The sequence below is a fragment of the Telopea speciosissima genome, chromosome 5 (assembly GCF_018873765.1).
Source record: "Telopea speciosissima isolate NSW1024214 ecotype Mountain lineage chromosome 5, Tspe_v1, whole genome shotgun sequence".
Lineage (NCBI taxonomy): Eukaryota > Viridiplantae > Streptophyta > Magnoliopsida > Proteales > Proteaceae > Telopea > Telopea speciosissima.
Window position 1 is genome coordinate 17,131,820 of NC_057920.1, and position 21,576 is coordinate 17,153,395.

A 21,576-nucleotide genomic window follows, 5' to 3' on the forward strand; every position below is an offset into this window, starting at 1 on the left:
ACTTTCGCTTCACTTTGTCTCCGGCCGACTGTCAATAATTATAAATAAACCCCTACGAGACCATTTTCGCGCTTCGTTACGAACGGTAGAACTTCTTCGCTTCAACTCGGAATCAAGTGCCGTTTGAACCGTTGCGAAGCTGACTCGATGGGCTACACATCCAAGCCATTAACACCTTTAAACAGATTAAAAACATTTCTTTAGCATCATCTCTTCCATTTTCTCAAGAATTCACCTAAAACCTGAAAAGCACAAGAAAGCACCGAGTAACTCTGTCCAATGTGGTAAAATGTATGATTTATGCCCTAAGATTTCACACATAAATATGCTTATCAGATTCCCCCACACTTGAACGTTACTTGTCCTCAAGTAAAGCAAAAACAAAAACTAACCTAGAATGCAGAAAATCCTAACTCATTTTCGTAGGAATCACGGTTGCACTTAGCATGTGCAACAAGCCTTTTAACCCCTAGGTTACCCCTAGTGGACGAGTTGTGTCATAAGTAACAAGCATGATCCAAAAAACGTGTGAAATCATGGCATAAGTAGGACAGTGCACATAATCCCAAAAAGTGCTCAACTAAAGATCAAGGAGCCCAAGATTCCCCCACACTTGAATTTTATTACCCCACATCAATTCAAGTAACAAGCATGCATCAAGTTCAAGGGATCTCCTCATATTTTCTGAACACTACTCACCTTCAAGTAAACCCCCCATAGCATCGATGGAACCAAAGACTTAGGCATTGAGTAATGTTGACCATACTTTTTTTTTTTCGGGCATTAAGGCAAAAGTTTTTTTTTCTCAACCACAAACTCGATTTCTACTCCACTATCGCTCTTCTCGAATGACATGGTGGAGCATACACCGTCACCCAAATACTTGGTAGCTTCGCTTTTGCATATATCCATAAGACATTGAGACATTGATGCAAGAGTTTTTTTTTTTTTTTTTTGAGTTTCCTTCCAAGGAGTTTCGATCAAGTCACCCGCTTCATGAGGCATAGTGCCTGTCTAGTCCTAAGGAATTCCACTTTCTTTTCTGTTCCTTGTTTTTGTTCTTTTTCTTTTTTTCATTCACTTCCACTTTCATGCCTTGCCTTGCCACAAACAAATTGGTCTCAACTACTAGCCAAAAGATCAAAGGGTCCATAAAACACATAGAGGAATTTAACCATCACATGAAGTAGCACTCATATTTTCAAACTCAATCCCCATCACCGGATACAAACCAACTACCATCCTTGAAAAAGGATTTTTTTATTATTTCGCATGCTAGGAGGGCACCTAATTCCCTCTCACTCTTGCTTTGCAATTTGAAGAGACTTATGCACATACCCAAAAACTATCGCCACAATCAAAATTCACAAAATTCACAATTAAAGTCCAACACACCCCCACACTTAATTCATGCGGTGTCCTCAATGCATGCGAGTAAAAGAAAGAATAAGGACAAGGGAGGGGATACATACCAGGATATCGGGGTCAAGGTAAAGAGGCTCATGGAGATGCATGACCTCTTCGCCAACTCGGAGTAGGCATCTCTATGTACGGCTTCAATCTTTGGCCATTGACCTTGAAAGTAGCTCCTGTACTTGGATTGAGGACTTCAACAGCCCCATGAGGATAAACTTTTGAACAATATAGGGCCCATCCCATCTAGAACGTAGCTTACCCGGAAAGATATGCAAACGAGAATTGTACAACAAAACATTCTCGCCTACCTCAAAAGATTTTCTCAAAATGTGCCTATCATGGAAAGCCTTGGTTTTTTCCTTGTAAATTCGGGCATTCTCATATGCCTCATTCCTAAGCTCTTCCAACTCGGATAGTTGGAGTTTCCTATGGGCACTGCGGTGCGTAGGTCAAAGTTAAGCTTCTTGATAGCCCAAAAGGCCTTGTGCTCAATCTCTACAGGTAAGTGACATGCCTTTCCATACACCGACGGCACGGAGATTGACCAAGATCGGTCTTGAAGGCTGTCCTATGGGCCCACAACGCATCTACCAATCGGTTAGACCAATCCTTGCGGTTCGGGTTGATGGTTTTCTCAAGAATTTGCTTGATCTCGCCTATTTGAAACCTCAACCTGGCCACGGTCCGAGGATGGTAGGGTGTGGCCAACTTATGGACGACACCATACTTTTTCATGAGGGCCTCAAAAGGCCGATTACAAAAATGCTTGCCCCGATCACTAATGAGAGCCCGGGGAGTACCAAAACGGGAGAAGATGTTCTCTTTCGAAATTTCACAACCACCTTGTGGTCATTGGTCTTACAAGCAATCGCCTCAATCCATTTGGACACATAGTCCACAAGAAGTAATATGTACGTTACCAAAAGAGTTAGGAAAGGCCCCATGAAATCAATACCCCATACATCAAACACCTCAACCACCGGAATTGGGTTGAGGGGCATCATATTTCTCTTAGTAAGACGCCCTAAGGATTGGCATGAAGAACATGCCCTGCAATAAGTAAAAGCGTCTTTAAATAGACTAGGCCAATAAAATCCACACCGTAAAACTTTGGTCTAGTCTTATTAGGCCCAAAATGGCCTTCACAAGCCTCGATCATGGCAAAAAGATAAGATGATTGTTGCTCATGATCGGGGACACATCTCCGGATTACTTGATCCGGCGGTCTTAAAAAGATAAGGATCATCCCAAAAGAAATACTTAACTTGTGAAAAGAAACGATTCTTATCTTGGGTGGACCAATGTGCGGTGTCACACCGTAACCGGATAATTAACAATGTCAAGAAACCAAGGTTCACTAGACACGCCATCGATACTCATCAAAAATTCTCGTTGACCGGAGAATCAACAATAGGAATTAGGCAGCCGGATAGATGGTCGCAACCAAATTTTCACACCCTTTCTTATCCCTAATTTCAAGATCAAATTCTTGTAACAAAAGGACCCACCTAATGAGGCGAGCCTTGGCATCTTTCTTCGCACAAGATATTTGATAGCCGCATGGTCGGATAAACAATCATATGTGATCCAACCAAGTAGGGCCTAAACTTCTCTAAAGCAAACACAACGACTAAAAATTCTTTCTCGGTGGTGGTATAATTAAGTTGTGCATCATTAAGAGTCCTACTTGCATAATAAATCACATGGGGCAATTTATTGATTCTTTGCCCAAGAACAACCCCTATAGCAAAATCAGAGGCATCACACATAAGTTCAAATGAAACTGTCCAAATTGGAGCTTGAATAATGGGGGCTGAAGTCAACGCTCTTTTCAATTGCTCAAAACTATCATGACACTTTAAGAGAAATCAAATGGGCAGTCCTTTGCCAAAAGAGAGGTGAGAGGTCTAGCTATCTCAAGCTAAAGTCCTTGATGAATCTTCTATAAAAACCTGCATGGCCAAGAAAAGATCGAATGTCCTTCACACTCTTGGGTGGTGGTAAATTGGCTATAAGGTCCACCTTAGATCTATCAACCTTAATCCCTTCTTTGGACACAATGTGACCAAGAACTATACCTTGCTTTACCATGAAGTGGCACTTCTCCCAATTCAGGACCAAGTTCTTTTCTATGCATCTTTTAAGAACCAAAGAGAGATGATGCAAGCAATTAGAAAAAGTAGAGCCGTGAATAGAAAAATCATCCATAAACACCTCTAGGAAGTGTTCTACCATATCGAGAAAGATACTCATCATGCACCTTTGGAATGTAGCGGGGGCATTGCAAAGCCCAAAAGGCATACGCCGGTAAGTAAAGGTTCCATAAGGGCATGTGAAAGTGGTCTTGTGTTGGTCCTCTAGAGCAATAGGAATTTGGTTATAGCCTGCATAACCATCAAGAAAACAATAATATTCATGGCCAGCTAGTCTCTCTAACATCTCGATCAATAAAAGGTAAGGGGAAGTGGTCCTTCCAAGTTGCCGCATTCAATTTCCTATAGTCAATGCACACTCTCCATCCCTGTTTGGATACGGGTTGGAATCAACTCATTATTAGCATTCTCAACTACAGTGAGTCCTCCTTTCTTAGGCACAACCCGCACAGACTCACCCATTGGCTATCGAGAAATAGGATAAATGATGCCATGATCCAAGCATTTTAGGATCTCTTTCTTGATTGCCTCTTTCATCACAGATTAGCCCTCCTTTGGGGTTCCCTAGAAGGTATGGAACTCTCCATCGATGTATATGATGTTGAACAATGGAGGGGCTAATACCTTTGATGTCGACATGGTCCAACCTATGGCTTCCTTATTGTCCTTTAGAAGCTTAATCAACTCTTCTTCCTGAATAGAAGTCAAATCGAAGCAATAATAACGGAAGAGTATGATCATGTCCTAAGAAGACATACTTGAGGTTGGAGGGCAATGCCTTCAACTCTAATGTGGGGGCTCAATAATAGAGGATTTGGGAATGAAAGTGGATAGGGGTCCAAGGGGCTCCAAAGGTGGTTGGATGCTCCAGGACCTCGGATAAGGGAGTATCATCAACACCCTCTAATTCTTGCATACATTCTTGAAATCCCGAATCAAAATCAATCTCAAAGAACGTATCAATATCATCGAGAAATCCTTGAAGCATATGCACCTCTTCATCCATGTCAGTCGCTTGCCCAACCTAAACACATTGAAGTCAACAGTATTGCCAAAAGATAATTTCATGAGACCATTCCCGCAATTGATTAAAGCATTATCGGTAGCTAGGAATGGTCTACCCAATATGATTGGGATTTGGTCCTTGAAGTTGGCGGGGTTGGGTATCTAAAACAATAAAATCTACAGGAAAAATAAATTCCCCAACCTTCAACAGACATCCTCAATCATTCCCTTAGGAACTTTAACCGACCGATCCGCAAGTTGAAGAGTAATTTTGGTCGGTTTCAGTTCTCCCAATCCCGATTGTTGGTAGACATGAAAGGGTAAGAGGTTCACACTTGCACCAAGGTCCAATAAGGCATGATCAATAGTAGTATGGTCTATAGTGCAAGAGATGGTGGGGCTTCCGGATCCTTATGCTTGGTCGCATCGGGTGTGAGATTAGAGAACTAATGTTAGCAGCCAAGAATGCCTTTTTGGGCACATTGGTGGTTCGCTTTTGGGTGCATAAGTCTTTGAGGACTTTAGCATAAGCGGGATCCGGGCAATAGCATCCAACAAGGGGATATTCACGAACCTGTTTGAACACATCCAATATCTTCTCCATAGAAGGAGACTTCTTGCTAACCAACCTATTTGGGAAAGGGGCAAGTGGGGTATAAATTCTTTCAGGGTTGGTCTTTTTAACTTCCTCAACAGAATCCTCTTTGGTTTCCTCAACCAAATCATCCGGTATATCTTTAGGTTCATCGACGAACTTGAAACCTGTAGGCACTTCAATGGCCTCTTCGTAAGGGGGAGAGTCAACGGAGTATGAGATGATAAAGACCGAGGTGCACTAGCCTGTTGATACTCACGGCTACTCCTTAAAGCATAAACAACATTTACCTCGTCTAGAGGGCCCTTGGTGCTGTTGGCCTTGTGCAACATTGGTTGGAGGAGCTTGGGTACCTTTTGAATATGAACCCGATGCCTAGGATTTGGCTCGGTTGGCTAGGTAACTTCCCGTTTCCCTCTCATGTAGGATTGTGACAAGTCGTGGGTGAGTTGTTTTTCCATGTTATTGTGGCTTGTCATGAGAAGAGCTATCTTGTTGTCCATCTCATTAAGTCTTGTTGCCTCTCCTATATTGGTAAACCCCGGGGTTGCGATAAGGTGCAAGGAGAGGAGGCCTAGCGAGAATTAATAGAAGGTCCTGGATGAGGACGAGGGGAAAGGGGTTAGGAGACATTCCTTGGCTTTGTGGTGCATAGTTGGTCCTTTGGGCACCAACCTGGCCTTGATGGTTAAAGTTGGATGGGCCTGCTTGGTTCCCTTGATTCCATGAGAAATTGGGGTGATTTCTCCATCCCGGATTGTAAGTATTGCTATATGGGTTATTTTGGTAGAGAGCACTTACATTCTCGTGTCTGGAATTGCCCACCAAGGTGTTGGGGCATTCCTCGAAAGGTGTCCAGGGGTTTGACACCAACGCATATCGACGCATGGTTGACCTGGTTGACCGGATTAACTGGTATAGACTCTTTAAGAACTATCGACTCCAACCGTTTTATGAGGCTATCAAGTTTGGCCTCCTTGGTTGGCATACCCTCAATGAGATACCCCTTAGTGGTCCTTTCACCTCTTGGGAAGATTCCCATTCCCTAGTCTTATCGCCAAGTTGGTTAAGAATGTCCATGCATCATTCTCCTCGAAAAAGAAGTAAAGCCTGCTTGGACACATAGACTCTACAAGTTGCTTGGTCCGATAATCAATACCCTCATAAATAATTTGGCATAGTGCCACAAGTCAAAACCATGGTGAGGGCATTCTAAGAGGAGGTCCTTGAATCTTTCCATGAATTTAGAAAAGGACTCATGTGGTTTCGCTCGAACTGGAGGATGTCACTTTTAAGCTTATTGGTCTTGTGAAGAGGGAAGAATTTTCTCAAAAGACAATGGTGAACTCATCCCATGTATTAATGGAGTTTGTTGGCGTCCATAGAGCCACTTCTTGGCCTGGTCTTTCAGGGCAAAGGGTATAAACCTAAGCCTAATCGCATCATCGTCAAATTCGAACCTTAATTAGAACACGAGACCTCCTCAAATTCCCTAAGGAAGAGATATGCATCCTCATTAGCCATCCCATGGAAATGGGGTAGCATCTTGATGAAGTTGGTCTTGAGTTCATAGTTATTCCCTGTAACAACAAAGGCGGACTAATGCATGAAGGTTGTGCAGCCCTGGTGGGGTAAAACCTATCCTTAAGAGTCTTGGGTTGTTGGTCACCCATGGTCAAAGGTGGTAGAGGAGGTGGTCTTCTAATAAGACGATTACTTGAATCACGAGTCCACACCTTAGCCACCTAAATAGATATGAGGTCTCCTTTAGAAAAATTAAAGAAAAATAAAACACTTAAAAAAAAAACTAGAAACAAGAGGGACCCCAAGGTAGATAGTGCATCTCTATCCCTCAAAAATCGAAACAATGGTTCAAAAGTGTAAGGATGCCATATAGTTTGACAACAAGGGAACCCGTATAGTCTTCTATAGCCACCTACGTGCGACTCCAATATGGATTCTCGATGTAGAATGGAGGTCTACTATACGTTTATGTTTCCAACACTCTCACTATGTCGCTTTCTGTTATCAAGAGTGGTCACCTCCAAAGATAAGTCACATGCCAATCCATCCAACCAAGTCAAGATGTAGCGCCATAGGTAACTTAATCCTATGAGGGACACCAAAAAATGGAGGGTTGGAGCATATGAAGGACTTTAGATTGGGCACACACTATTTGAAACGAAGAGAAACAAGAAGAGGTTTTCAAAACGATTTTTTTTTTTTTTCAAAAAAAAAAGAAGAGAAAATAATAAACTAAAACACTTGAACTACTTAAAAATCAGATAAATAAAATGGGCAATAATCTCCCGACAACGGCGCCAAAACTTGTTTGAGTTAAAATAAAATCGCAAGCGTACGGGTCAATTGTAGCTACGGGTCGAACGCGAGGAGATATACGCCACTCTATTTAACTAACTTAAAAGTAATGCAAAATGAACCAAATTAAAGTGTTAAATTAAACTAATTAAACTAACGAAAATCAATGCATCCTAACTCATAAGCATCTAACAAAATTAAGGGATTAAATCGGCGTCCTAACACATGAGCATCTAACCTATCAAACTAAAGCGAATTGAAAGGAATAAAAATACAGCCACACATACTAACCACATAAAAAGAAATAAGGGAATAAAAATGCATCCATAAACCACAACCATATAAAATTAAAATAAAAGAAATAGAGGGGGAAGAAGAAGAAGATAGAGAGAGATAGAGGAGATGGAGAATGAGATTGAGAGTTTAGATAGTAAAACCTGGATGTGCTTGCATGAATGTAAATGAAAAGCTTGAATACTTGCATAAACTTACCATAGCCTCCTCTTCTAAATCTTCAAGTCTTGTCATCAACTTAAGAACTTAGACTAGAAGGCTTAAAACCTAAACTAGAATTAAGAAATTACAACCCAATTGAAGACTTAAATTGAAATTAAAGCATAAACTAAACCTATTATAAGCATTAACTAAAAATTATAAAAGCAAACTAGAACTTAGAAAACCCAAAAATCATAAATTAGAAGGAGAAGAAGAGAAGAAATTTCACTAAGTGAATGAGCAAATTTTTACAAGAGAGGTAGGGGGTATTTATAGGTGGAAGAGAGGAGAAGAGAGAAGATGGAAGTGTAGGAGAAATATTCCCTAAGAAAGAGAATATTCTCTTCTCTTTCCTCTTTTACAATGCCTTGAATCCTAAGAAAAAAAAAAAAATAGAAAGAAGAAGAAGAGAAGATTGTTTACATAGACCTTCCATTTCTAGAAAAATAAACTTCCAATTCTAACAAGTGCTTCCTTTTCTTTGTAGATATCTTCTCCAAGCAATAAAATCAAAGCATCTTTGATTTTTCAACCTTCCATAGATGAGAAAATATAAATCTATCCCAAATAGAATTTGAAGTGCCCTTGAGAAGTTGGAGGAGAGAGAGAGTAAGGGTGATGACTAGGATTCCTTCAAGAATAAATAAAATACACATTCTGTCCTTCAGAAAACGTGGAGCATGGGGTGCTTATATAGGCCTCACCATTGTGTTCCTTACGAAAATCACCCAAAATAGACCCAAATTTCGTCCAATTTGGAGTTCGGGAGCCCAAGATATCTCAAGTTGAAGTTGGACTGTCCAGAGCCCTCCAAATGGAATCTTTCGGGTACAGGAAATATAACTTCTGGTTATTGCGTTAAGGCCCCTAGAATATGAACTTTCGCTTCACTTTGTCTCCGGCCGACTGTCAATAATTATAAATAAACCCCCTGAGACCATTTTCGCGCCGTTACGGAAACGGCCGTAACTTCTTCGTTTCAACTCGGAATCAAGTGCCGTTTGAACCGTTGCGAAGCTGACTCGATGGGCTACACATCCAAGCCATTAACACCTTTAAACAGCTTAAAAACATTTCTTTAGCATCATCTCTTCCATTTTCTCAAGAATTCACCTAAAACCTGAAAAGCACAAGAAAGCACCGAGTAACTCTGTCCAATGTGGTAAAATATATGATTTATGCCCTAAGATTTCACACATAAATATGCTTATCACCTACTCCAACTCAAATACATCCAAGCAGTGACAGTAACAATGGTATTGGACAATGAAGACCTGTGAAATACGCATAAACTCCATATTGTTCCATTACTTCTCAAACACAAAGAAAACATTAAATTGTTTTGCACACATCATCTATATTGTTCCATAAACAATCATAGAAGCCCAATAGTTTCACCAAATTAACTCAATAACAAAATAACAAAAAAACACAACGCAACAAGGTATGGCAGCAGCAGCAGGACCATCACCACCACAACAAGAACAAAGACCACCACCATCATAACGCAATAGCACTATCACCATCATACCTGATGGCAGCAGCAGCCAGCAGCAGCACCATCATCCTAACAGCAGCACATCAACATCAGGAAGTCAGAATGGTCCAGGTTCATGAGGACCATGGGCAGCTTTCTCAGCCCTCCTTGCCTTCTTCTTGGCTAACTTGGTAGCCATTTTTGCTAATCTATGCTCTTGCACAGTGACAACTGAGGTTGTAGAAGTTGCCATTGACCTTGTCACCCTTTGAGATGAGCTGGTTTCATAATGTTTATTACTCTTCTGCTTTCCCTGTAAAAGTCCATTCTCAATCAGTTTCAACAACAAAATTCTAAGAGCTCAAATTCTAATCTACTGGAGCTCTTTGGCAGCCCCTGTTATATTACATACATAAAAACATAACATGTTAGAATATGTTTAAAAAGTTTTAGGAATAATACATTGGACCTTGACCTCTTCCTAGAAGAAGAACCCTTCTCAACTACTGGAGCTCTTTGACAACCCCTCCTATTGTGCCCTATTTCCTTACAGAAATCACATCTGATACTTTTTTTGGACTTCCTAATATCTTGAGAAGATTGTTCACCAGGCTCCTTTCTTCTACTCTTGTGTGGTCTACCAGGTAACCTCCTCAATGGTGGAGGCTGCAAGACAAGATTGCCATCATTATCATCATCCAATAGGAGGCTTACATCTGGTAATGGGTGTATCATGGTCTGATGTGCTTCTAGATATGTTTCTATTGTAAAATATTCATCACAGTAATCTTCTATCTTTTTTCTCTTAAAATTAATTGATGCTGCACCATGTTTGCAAGGTAGTCCTGTAGCACCCCACACTCCACAATCACAATAACTATTCTCCAAATTGACTACAAACTTGTACCTCAAACTGATTTGTGGATGCAGGATAAACTGTACAAAATCTGGACTCACTTTGTACTATGTCCAATCTCTTCTTCATTTGTGGTGTCACCCTACCCACAAATGAGACACCCATTTCATATCTCTTATGTAACCTACCCATCAATCTCAACCTTATCTCATCAATCAAGGTAAGGATTGGTTTGCTTCTTGACTGTCCTATCCACTGGTTGAAAGACTCTGTCATATTGTTAGTGACATGGTCACTCTTGATCCTATGGTCAAATGCATGTCTAGCCCATGCTGATACTGGATTTTTCATCAACCAGTCATGGGCTTCCTTATTGAGAGACTTCATGGCATTCATTGACCTCTGGAACTAAATGGGATTGTAGGCTTTGACAGCAGCCCAGAAATGGCTCCTTAATAGTGCACCAGAATAATTCACTTTAAAGTTGTTGTACAGATGTCTGGCACAATGCCTGTGGCTGGCATATGGAAATATCTGTGCTATTGCTTGGGAGAGTCCCTATAAAACAACAAAATGAAATTGATCAAAATTTATGTGATGTATAGTACAAGTCATAAACAAATTAGTTTCCAAAATTGATCTAAAACAAGAGCAAACCTTACTCATCATACCTTTTGTTTATCAGTCATGAATGTGATAGGCAACTCCATTTCTGTATAAATTGAATCATGCAAGTGTTTTAAGAAGAAGATCCAGCTATCCTTGCATTCAGATTCAACAACACTAAAAGCAACAGGGAAGAATCCATTGTTCCCATCAACTGAAATTGCTACCAATAACACACCACCATATGGTCATTTAAGGTGGCAGCCATCTAGGCCTATAAATGGCCTACACCCATTCAAGAATCCATTCTTGCATGCTTCAAAGCAGATAAACAGGCGCTTGAATAGTCTTACTTCTTTCAATAGCACTGTTCTCAATTCAGATTCTATCACATAATTGCTCCCTGCATTTTTTTCTAATAACTTATTTCCATACTTTGGCAAAAGTGCATATGACTCAGCATGTGATCCTTCAATCCACTCCTTTGCACGAACCCGAGCCCTATAATATTGCATTTTGTGAGGCTCAAGTTGCCATTTGTCTTTCAACAACTGCTTCATTGTCTCTTTTTTCAAATCTGGGTCACTCCTCAACTTGTCCTCAAGTTTTTTGGCCATCCATGTTGATGTTGCATTATTATTTGTGCTAACTCTGACACAAGTGTGCTTTGAGATATATGTTTTAATCATATAAGTGCCCACCTCATCAATAGGTAAAGCATGGCACCTCCACATACACCCATCACCTTTACAAATTAGAGTAACCCTTGACTTTTCATTTTTTTGTCTCAGAAATTCAAATCCCTCTTGAATAGAATAATCAGCAAGAGCAGCCCTGAATGCATAAACATCAGTAAAAATTTATCCAACTTGCAAGCTAATTCTTTCACCCTCCTGATTTACCCCCTTTAATCCCTCCTCTTCATTTGACTGGTAATCAGACAACTCATCCTTACTCTCTACCTCTTCTGATTTACTATGCTCAGAATCTCCATCACTCTCACCATCACTACTATCTGTAGATGTTTCAATTTCATCCTCAAAACCCTCTTTCCATTCTTCATCATCTGGATCAGACATTTCAAAGCCCTAATCATCAATAGCATCCTTGGTACCTGAATCATCTTCTCCACCCCCTTGAGCACTACTTTCCTGTATAGCAGCAGTTTGGCTACTTGAATCAACATGTCCACCCCCTTTAGCATTAGTATCCCCTATAGTGGTTGTACTCTGACTTGACACCTTTACCACACCAACACCTCCAGCACACTTGCTAGCAGTCGGAACATGCTCAAAACCCGCAGCAGTATCACTAAGTTTAGCACATCTTCTACTTGATGATTTGATAGTAGAAGGAGTCTCAGTATTTGCACCAACTGTGCCAATACTCTTACTATTAAACCTCACAATATTATTACCCATGGTAGTGGCACCACCTCTCCTAACAGTATATTTTTTAGGTCTTATGGTGCTAGGACCACCTCGCTTTTGAATATCAGTTCTGGTTGTCTCCATAGTTGATAGAAACTCATCCTCTCTAACTGCCAAACTGCTTACCGCATCCCTACCTACCACATCATCAGGATATCCATTAATGGTCCAAGTATTTGTTATTTCCTCACTAGCTTGCACATTGTATACAATTACTTCAACTGCATCCAATTGTTCAGCCACACAAAACATTTTTAACACATCCATATCACACATCACTTCCATCTCTTGAATCATATCAGGTAACATGAATTTCATCTGGAAAGTCACTATTTTTCCCTTAGGGATATGTCTCAAGACTGAATGTAGACATCATATACCATATCAAGGTATCCATATTTATCTAGGTCTACATATCTCTCTGTAGTCCTCCCATAGTAATGATAAACTATTTTGCATACAGTACCCATATTGTTTCAAACTAGTACTCAAATAGTGGCCTGCAATGGTTAAGATATACATATAACTCATCATAAATTATAGACATGATAGTTTTTTGAGAATGCACAGTTAATTCACAATGTTTTACTTGCACTAAAAATACACATGGATTAATAGCATCACATAGCATAAAAATAGGGGGTGGGGGGATTTAACTTACGGTTGAGCTATTGGATTAATGACATTACATTCAATATCATAACAGAGTATGACAGAGCATAAAATTGGGGTGGGAAGGGGGACTTCTACGGTTAATTTTTTATTCCATAACAGAGTATGGCATAGCATACCAATGGTGTGGGGGATTTAATTTACAATAAAGGGCTGAGCTATTATGGATGAGCTAAGAAATGATACGGGAAAGAAAAATTGATTTATTTTTTTTTTTGGTAGAAGGGAAGAGAAATTGATTCGATAAATCATAACAGAGTATAAAAATGGGGGGTTTTTACCTTACAGTAAGGGGCTAAGCTTGGGTTCTTGGTTCATGGATGAGTATCAACTCAAAACCGATGAGTGCTTTAATTGGGGTTTTCAGTCTGACAAGAGAGGGATGAGTATCAGTTCATAGTAGCATAAATGAATGAATAAGATAGATTCATAAGGAGAACAAAATACCTTGGAGTTTTTGGCCAGAGAAGATGAGAATGGTTCAGTCCGAGAAGATGATTGTCATTTCATGCCACCGTAAATCACTGAAATCGATGGGGTTTTTGGCCAGAGAAGATGACAATGTTTCAGTCCCAGAAGATGATGATGCTTCAGTCCCAGAAGATGATCCACCCCTAAACCTCAACGCACGATGGGAGGTGAGTGAATTGATCCATTGCAGGTTAGGGTTTCGGTTTCGTTGAGAGCTTGTGAAAGTTAGAGATGACGATGGGTTTGCTCTTTAGGTTATCTATTCATTAAGGGTAATAGGGTAAATTCATATTAGGTTAAAACCTATTTTTTTAGTTTTTGAGCAATTATCCGTTACCTATCATTAAAAAACTAACGGACTGCGGCTAAGTGAAGCCCATTTTGGAAATCAGGGGAGGTCTGAGTAGTTGTCAGAAAGGCAGGGGTGGTTCACTGAATTGTCAGTAAAACCAGGGGAGGTCTGAGTAATTTGCTCTTAAAAAAAAGCCTTGAAATCAAATATAGATAATATCGGAACCTTTGGATTCACAAAATCACAACGGGACTATAAAATATTTGAGTACGAAATCCACTGATCAATGCTTCTCCTAATCATTAACGTATTAGGATTGGATTTGAAAACAAGACAATAGTTCGTAGCAGCCCATAAGAAATAACAGGTGATAGAAAAAGCAGATAAAAAAGGACTCATTTCCTTTTTAGCCTACTACGAGTTTTGAAATAAATTTCAAAAAACATGAGTAGGATGGCTTGATGGGGCATAAATGAATTCAACTCTTAAACCCAACAAACATGTTGCCCAGAAAACCACTTTAACTGACCTACCGCATGTTTATGACCAGTATAAAAATTATCATCTTTTTAATATATATATTTTCTCTTCTCATAAAATTTATAAAAAAAAAAAAACATGTTACCCAGGTTCTTTTAGAAAATAGGCAAGAGATAAAAAGATGTCATGCAATTTCCTTTTCTGAGTTACAGAAAAACACCTATCATCAATGTCTGGAAATCGGCATAGCTTGTCTCTTGTAGATAAGCATCCATTCAGTAACTTCCAAAGAAAAATTCAAAATTTAGTGTGTATCTTAGGTTTCCGTACAACATTCCAAACATTCAAAGAATGAGGTGGGTTATAAATTGCCTGAATAGTCCATACAACATAGCAATAAAAACACAAATAATGAGTTGCTACTTTGGTTGTAAAAAAACCTTTAATTCCCTCATAAATGACAAAAAAGAAAATTCTGATGCTCAATCAATGCTAAAGGGATCTTAGTAATTAGGGACATAACATGATTGGGGAACAAAGAGTTTAGCAAAGGAAGATTCCAAGTCCTTACAACTAATGGATAAAGCAATTTAAATATAGAGGGAAGATTGGTTCAGTCTATGCCAAGGTACACATGGGACCATCATAGCCACCAAGGGTCCTTCTAATAGACATCCTATTTTCCATCTTCCAACCAAAATATTTTTTCAATCTAAAGATTATATGAAAAATATCATTCCAAACCCATGATCATTTCCTATGGGAGAAGTCAAAGGCAAGAGGACTCTTATGGCAAAAGTATTTTGCTTTTAAATTTCTATTCCACTGACTTTAAGGATTTTTTATAAGTCTTCACCCTAGATTGATTAAGAGACTTTCATTATGAATGAAGCTCAACATGAATCCAAAGCCCCTTTTGTATTTAGATTTGCAATATTAGACCCATGAAATGAGTGAAAATTTTCTCCTATTATTATATTCACCTCAGAATTCAGCATTGATATACTCTAATTTAAAATTTTACCAAAAAAGATATACTCTAATGTAGAACAAATGCTTTTTGAAACTAAGAAACAAGACATTAGATAATTTGAAACAGAACAAAGCACACATTTAATCATAATTTGTTAGAAAATAATCTTTAGGATGAAACCTCGATCTCAATCCATATAGTGAAACTATAACATGATGCTATCAATTAACTGAGAAGATTGTGCGTACCTTGCACCTCAGACCACCTTTCGCTCCCTCTCTTTTGTGGTTAAGTGGAGAAGAATAGAATGAAGGTTGTGGGGACCCAAAACATCGTATATATATAACATTGTTCTGACCCTAAACCCTAAACCCCAATGAGTTGGGCCAACATATCCCTACACTAGAGAGTGAATCGAACTGGTATGTGTAATTTGATTCTCACCAACTAATCAACCTAAATAATTAATTGAGCCTTTAATTCTTACAATCTCCCACTTGGGCTACATTAATTATAAAGATGTCTTTTAAATTGGTGTGGCCATATAATCTCATTATATTAACCACTATTGCTTTGATTCAATTGAAAAAACCATTAATATCGAACGATATCAGAAGATACATCATAACATACGGCATACAACTTTCTATCATTACAAACATAAATGGATTTACCAACATGAACCTTGTGAGATATTAACATGAAAATAGTGCCATATCCTGTAATTAAACGAATGTCATTCCATACAGATTCTTAATTTTGATATTAATCTATACTTTGGCAAACCACCTTTAATCCGGGGTTAGTATCTAACTGTGGCTTACCACTTCTAAATTGTGTTAGTATCTAACTGTGGTTTATCGCTTATAAATTGTGGCAAATACTACCTATAAACTGTGGTAAAATCGTCTTTTAAATTGTGGTCAAATGAAACCACAAAAGATCAATCAATAAATCAATTACAGAAGAGTTTTGCATACGATAAATGCATAAATCAAATAAAGAATATAATAAATATCCATCAAATTGTGTCCAAATATACGTACTAAGGTTCAAAACACAAATAAAATAGTCAATATGATACAAAGCTTCCACTAATCAAGCATATCAAACGAATCAATAACAACCACTGCCAAAAATATGTGAATCATGGGAAAAGGTGAAGCCATCTTTATTAAAAAGAATGTCTAACTTTAGTAAATTCTAGAAATAGAAATCTAATTTCTTCTCGTGGAGTTGTGGATGGAACAAAAGGATGTTTGCCAAATCAACATAGATATCTAAAAGATAAATCCTAACTACTCATACGGCTTCAACCACAATTTGTACGAAAATGCTTACTTCATCTTTGATTAGTACTCTCATGTTTATGAATCTCAGAGTCATTCTCCTTTTTCAACTGAGCCTTCCTAGCCTTGCAATTCCTTTTCAAATGTCATTCTATATTACTGAGGTCCTAAGGACCTTTAGTAATTTGATCAAACTGATGTGACTTCTTATTCTTTCTGTTTGGTCCACCACCAGATCCCTTACGGAAAGTCGCATTTGCACTCTCAATTTTGTTCTGTTTCAGTTTGCTCTCCTCCAAGGTGCAAATGGAAATAAGCTTATCCAAGCTCCACTTCTCCCTTAGTGTATTATAGGTGGTTTGAAGAATGTTGTATTGGCTAGGGAGAGTATTCAGTGTAATGTGCACAACAAACTCATCAGCAATTTTAATGCCAAGATCCCCCAGCTTAGCAGCATCAATGGCTAAGCCGAAAATGTATTCCCTAACGTTGTCATTCCCATCATACTTTGCATTCATTAGTTTACTCATCAATGCACTTGATTCAACTTTCTTGTTAAGTTCAAACCTTGCCTTAATTGCGTTCAGGAATTCATTGGCAGTGTCTTTGACTTTCACATTCCCACGTATGGTTTCAGGAACTGCCTTTTTCACAACCAGTATGCATTTTTTATTTATATTATCCCATTTTTCAAACTTGGTCTTCTCCTCAGTGGTGCTTTTGTTTATAAGAGCATTAGGTTTAGGCTCTCTAAGTGCCAAATCTAAGTCAAAAAGACCCAAATGCAGTTTCAAATCTTTCATCCATTTTTTTATAGTTATCCCTAGTAAAAATTAGGATGGAAGACAAATAATTGGAAGGAATAGCTACTCTACAAGGACAATAATAACAACACAATGCATTTTTATTTAAAAACTTAAACCATAATATTAAAGAAAGCAATAGTAGCAATGTGTTTTAAACAGGAGTTACAATTTCAACTGTATCTCTATCCTTTAGGATAGGAATTTACTGGTTTTCTTATTTCCTTGCATTAACTCTGAAGAGAACATCAACATTTAGAAATTCATTTACCTTTGGGCAAAAGAACCCCTAAGTCAATGCCCCTTCTTATTCATGTGCATACACCACAAACTTGATAACATCACCTTTAGAAAAATATCATTTTTATTGTAAAAAAAACACCAATTTTTGGAAATTCAATCGTCTTTGGGCAAAAGAACTCTTAAGTCAATGTCTGTTCTTATAGATGTGCATATACATCATACTTAATGACATCACCTTTGAGAAAATGTCATCTCTTTACTGCTAAGGAAAGACACAATCGAACTGAATGTACCACTTTGGTGGATTCCACTCAATCTTATCATGTTTTCCCTATTGGAGATATGTATATATGTATAGAAACATACATTTCAATATGTTTCTTAGACATTATAAACAAAATAGGCTATAAAATTGCACATGAACAAGCCATATAACAAAATTATAACATTTACAAATTTTTTCAGAACAATTCAGAGAAAAAAAAAACTAGAACAGAAATGATTCTAGAATAGTACCAAAATAGTTCTGGAACACATTTTCTAGTCTGGAACAAAATTCTGTTTCAATCCCTCCTTTATTTTATTTTATTTTGGTCGATGCCAATTAACCACCAGACAACAGCACCGAATTCGGGTAGGTCACCGGCAACCCGATGGGTAAAAAATTCGGATCCCCATGTGGTAATTGGGTCAACCTGAGAACTCAGGCCAGTCTGGTTAGATTCAATTTTGGATTAATTTAATGAGGTCGGCTTGACTTTCGGTTTGATCTGGTTCGGCCTAAATAGAGTTAACATTTAACCCTCTTTATTATATATATATATATATATAAGTTATACGACGACACTTTGTCACATCAATAGGATAAAAGCAAAGTCCTAAATTTTAACTTCTTTAGGTCATTAAAGCCTGTGAAACCACTTTTCAAACTTTTTCAAATTTTTTATATTTAAATATAGCAAATCATGACAACTGTTACAATAGTGTCATGATTACATTCAAAAATAGAAAAAATATATTCTGTTTGACACATAATAGATTTTTTCATAAAACTCATTTTCTTAATTCAATAAAAAAAAAAAACACATAAGTGTCCAATTCCTTTTTGGGAAACCAATTTCTACAAGGAATCGAATTTTATTTTAATTTTAATACAAAGGATCTGAAATATTCCTTTCAAATAATCCAGACCTCATCCCCAACCTCAAAACCACGATTGAAGAACCTTAGATCGTTCTATGAAACATGAAATCGTGATGCATCGATTTGTTTAGTCCATGGTTAGCCATACCGCCAACTTGAATGCTTCTGACAATCCTCAGAGACTATGCCTGATCAAGTATTTGGCTGAAAATCAACCTACCGACTGCTGCCTTATTTTTTTATAGTGATATAAGGAAGGGACTAGGCCATTGCCGCCGATGGCCCCAAAATCACCAGCGAACGTTGATTATATCTTCAGTTGTTTGATGTATTTTATCAATTATCAATCATAAAACATATCGAGATTCGAATATAACAACTTCTCTAAAAGTGTCTAGATAACCAACTGTAGATCTGGATTTTATGTTATATTCCAATTCCATATGGTTGAATTGGATCTTTGTACAGTTCTGTTCAGTTACGTTGATTGAAACTTCACCAGCCCAGTCGAACACTGTGTTGCGTGTGAAAACTTCCGGTACTTGGTTCGCCCGTGAATGAACCTGCAAAAACCAAGCAATGAGCGCAAGAGGGCCGGTGTGGCTCCGGCCTAGGACTCTCCGATGCTCAAGTCAGGTCTTCAACGCGACAGCGTAACTGCGTACTAAAAAGCAAGATGTGGAATAGAGCTCCATACCAGGTATTTATAGAGTAAGGAGGAGATGAGACGGTTGGGAGAGTCCTAGTATGGTAGGAGTCCTTCTTTCGGAAGGTTCTCTCGCGTAGAGCGGAGTGGAGAGTTATTTTGGGTCGGACTCTTATTAAGGTAAGAGTCCATGTAGAGTGTGATTCGTGTTGTGTTGGGATCGTGGCTCGGTCCTTATCCCGTGATTCTCGGGATGTGCCGACGTGGATCGGAGATCCCCGGTGGGGTGCTATGGGAGCCTCAATGGAGGAGGGCTCGGCCTACGAGGTCGGCCCGTGAGGTCGGCCATGGAGGTCGGCCCGAGAGGAGGTTGGTCTCGGCCATGAGGTCGGCTAGGAGTCCCTGGCTGACCCGTATAATCTCGGCCGAGCCAGCCAGCTCGCTCAAACCAGGCTTTGTCGGGTGACTTATCGGATATGGGGTCGGCCCAATTTCTGCTCGGCCCGACTCGGTTCTCGGATTGAGGTCGGGTCGGCCACGTGGCAGCCTTTGATAGGTGGGGTGTTTTATGCCTCATCACAGCCCCCCACTCATCGGTGTCGGCTCGGCGCGATGAGTGAAATTTCTGGCGCTTGTCGGGAAGATTCTTGCGGTTGGGCCGAGATTATTTATTGCCGCGATTTCACGCACGACCGACGGTTGGGTGTCCGTGCCGCCGTCGAGAGTCATTATGGCGGGCTCGGGAATTCAAACGTCCTTTGATGCGGGCCGTTGGATCATGCCGAGCTCGGTCGGCCGTTGGATCGGTGAAACCCAAGGATTATAAATAGGCGACTCCTAACTATTCATTCTTCACTACTCTAAGTTATTGACTTCTCGGCCGATTTGGAACCGTCAACTCGATAGATCTCGTCATTTGTCTGCTCGTGACCGACTCGGTGAAGCTTCGTTCGTGATCGACTCGGCCGTCGCTTCGTTCCCGCTCAACTCTTCTTCAACCATAAGTCTTCTCCGCCCAATATGTCGATTGGTAGTAGTCCTATGGGGGGAACTGCTCGCCAGGGCGGCGAGGGCGCAAGTCCGAGCCGAGAACTCCCGTCCGCTCCCCACCATAGACCTATTGGGCTCGACCTCGGGCAGCCCGATGTGGTGGAGCTTCGTCGGCCGAGGTGGCCGAGCCCGTTACCTATGGAGTTCGACCACGCGGCCCAATCCATAGCCGCAGCCGGGCCGAGAACTCCGGGTCGTCCTCATCCGATGAGGAATCAAGTGAGGGAGATTCGTCGAGATGGGGTTGGCTCGAAAGCTCGTCTGACGACGCCCCGAGCCCGAGGAAGGCGTGTCGGCCGTTCGAGCACAATCACGAGGCCGACCTCGACTATACGAGGACAACCTATGCCATCCCGAGGACATTCAGGCTCAGAGTTCCTAATCCCGGGAGATGGCACTGCTTCATCGAGCCCGCGCGAGGTGGCTCATGCGAGACGCCCTTCAAGTATGCGTTTCGACTCCCGTTCTCAACCTTTGGTGGACCAAATCTGGACCACTTCCACTGTCTCTGGTCGGTGGTGCCGAACTCCTGGCTGGCCGTCTATGGTTTCTATGCCTGTTGCGAGATGGGCCGAGGTGCTAGCGTGGCCCTTTTTCTCGGCTCTTCTTCTGAAGAAGTCTCGAGAAGGGGTGGTATTATTTGCCGCCGATCGGGGAAGCGCGGCTCTAGGCGGTCACAAGTTTAAGTCGACGCCGACCTTCAACAAATCTTGGAAGCCCCGCTTTTTCTTAGCTTCCATTCCCAACAGCCCTCTCCGAACCGAGTGGAAGGAGATGAACCTGAACTATGTAAATAGGGTACTACCCACGGCCGAGAACGAGATGACCTCGCTCGACCTGATCCCCAGCGTCCCGCCCTTGATGTTCTCCGGCCGAGACGAGGGGTTTCTTGAGTTGGCATATGACCCCTGGTAGGAACCCTTGCCGAGCTTATCTCGATTATCGAGCCGACCCCTTAACTTAGTTTTCTTTTCTTTTTCGACTTGTTTCCCATGTTTTCGGTTTCTCTTGCGGTGGTCGGCCACATTCCTCCCATGGACACGGCTCGGTGAGGGCCGAGATTATCGCGAGATAGGAAGAAGAAGAATGCCGAGAAGAGACCCGGGGAGAGTCCTCCAAGGCCTCAAGGGAAAGGGGGTGATGCGGGACCATCGGACGTGGT

General features: G+C 40.3%; 2 protein-coding genes across 2 annotated transcripts; both read right to left on the reverse strand.

Moving 5' to 3' along the window:
• Nucleotides 1-10,724: 10,724 nt before the first annotated feature.
• On the reverse strand, nt 10,725-12,001 carry LOC122662831. The gene is made up of 4 exons (XM_043858541.1): nt 11,865-12,001; nt 11,212-11,756; nt 10,988-11,145; nt 10,725-10,874 (listed from the first exon to the last, which is right to left on the reverse strand). Exons 1-4 carry the CDS (start codon nt 11,999-12,001, stop codon nt 10,725-10,727), a joined length of 990 nt encoding a protein of 329 aa, XP_043714476.1.
• Nucleotides 12,002-16,696: 4,695 nt separating this feature from the next.
• On the reverse strand, nt 16,697-17,332 carry LOC122662832. The gene has a single exon (XM_043858542.1). The coding sequence runs from the start codon at nt 17,330-17,332 to the stop codon at nt 16,697-16,699; it is 636 nt and encodes a 211-aa protein (XP_043714477.1).
• Between the last annotated feature and the right edge of the window lie 4,244 nt (nt 17,333-21,576).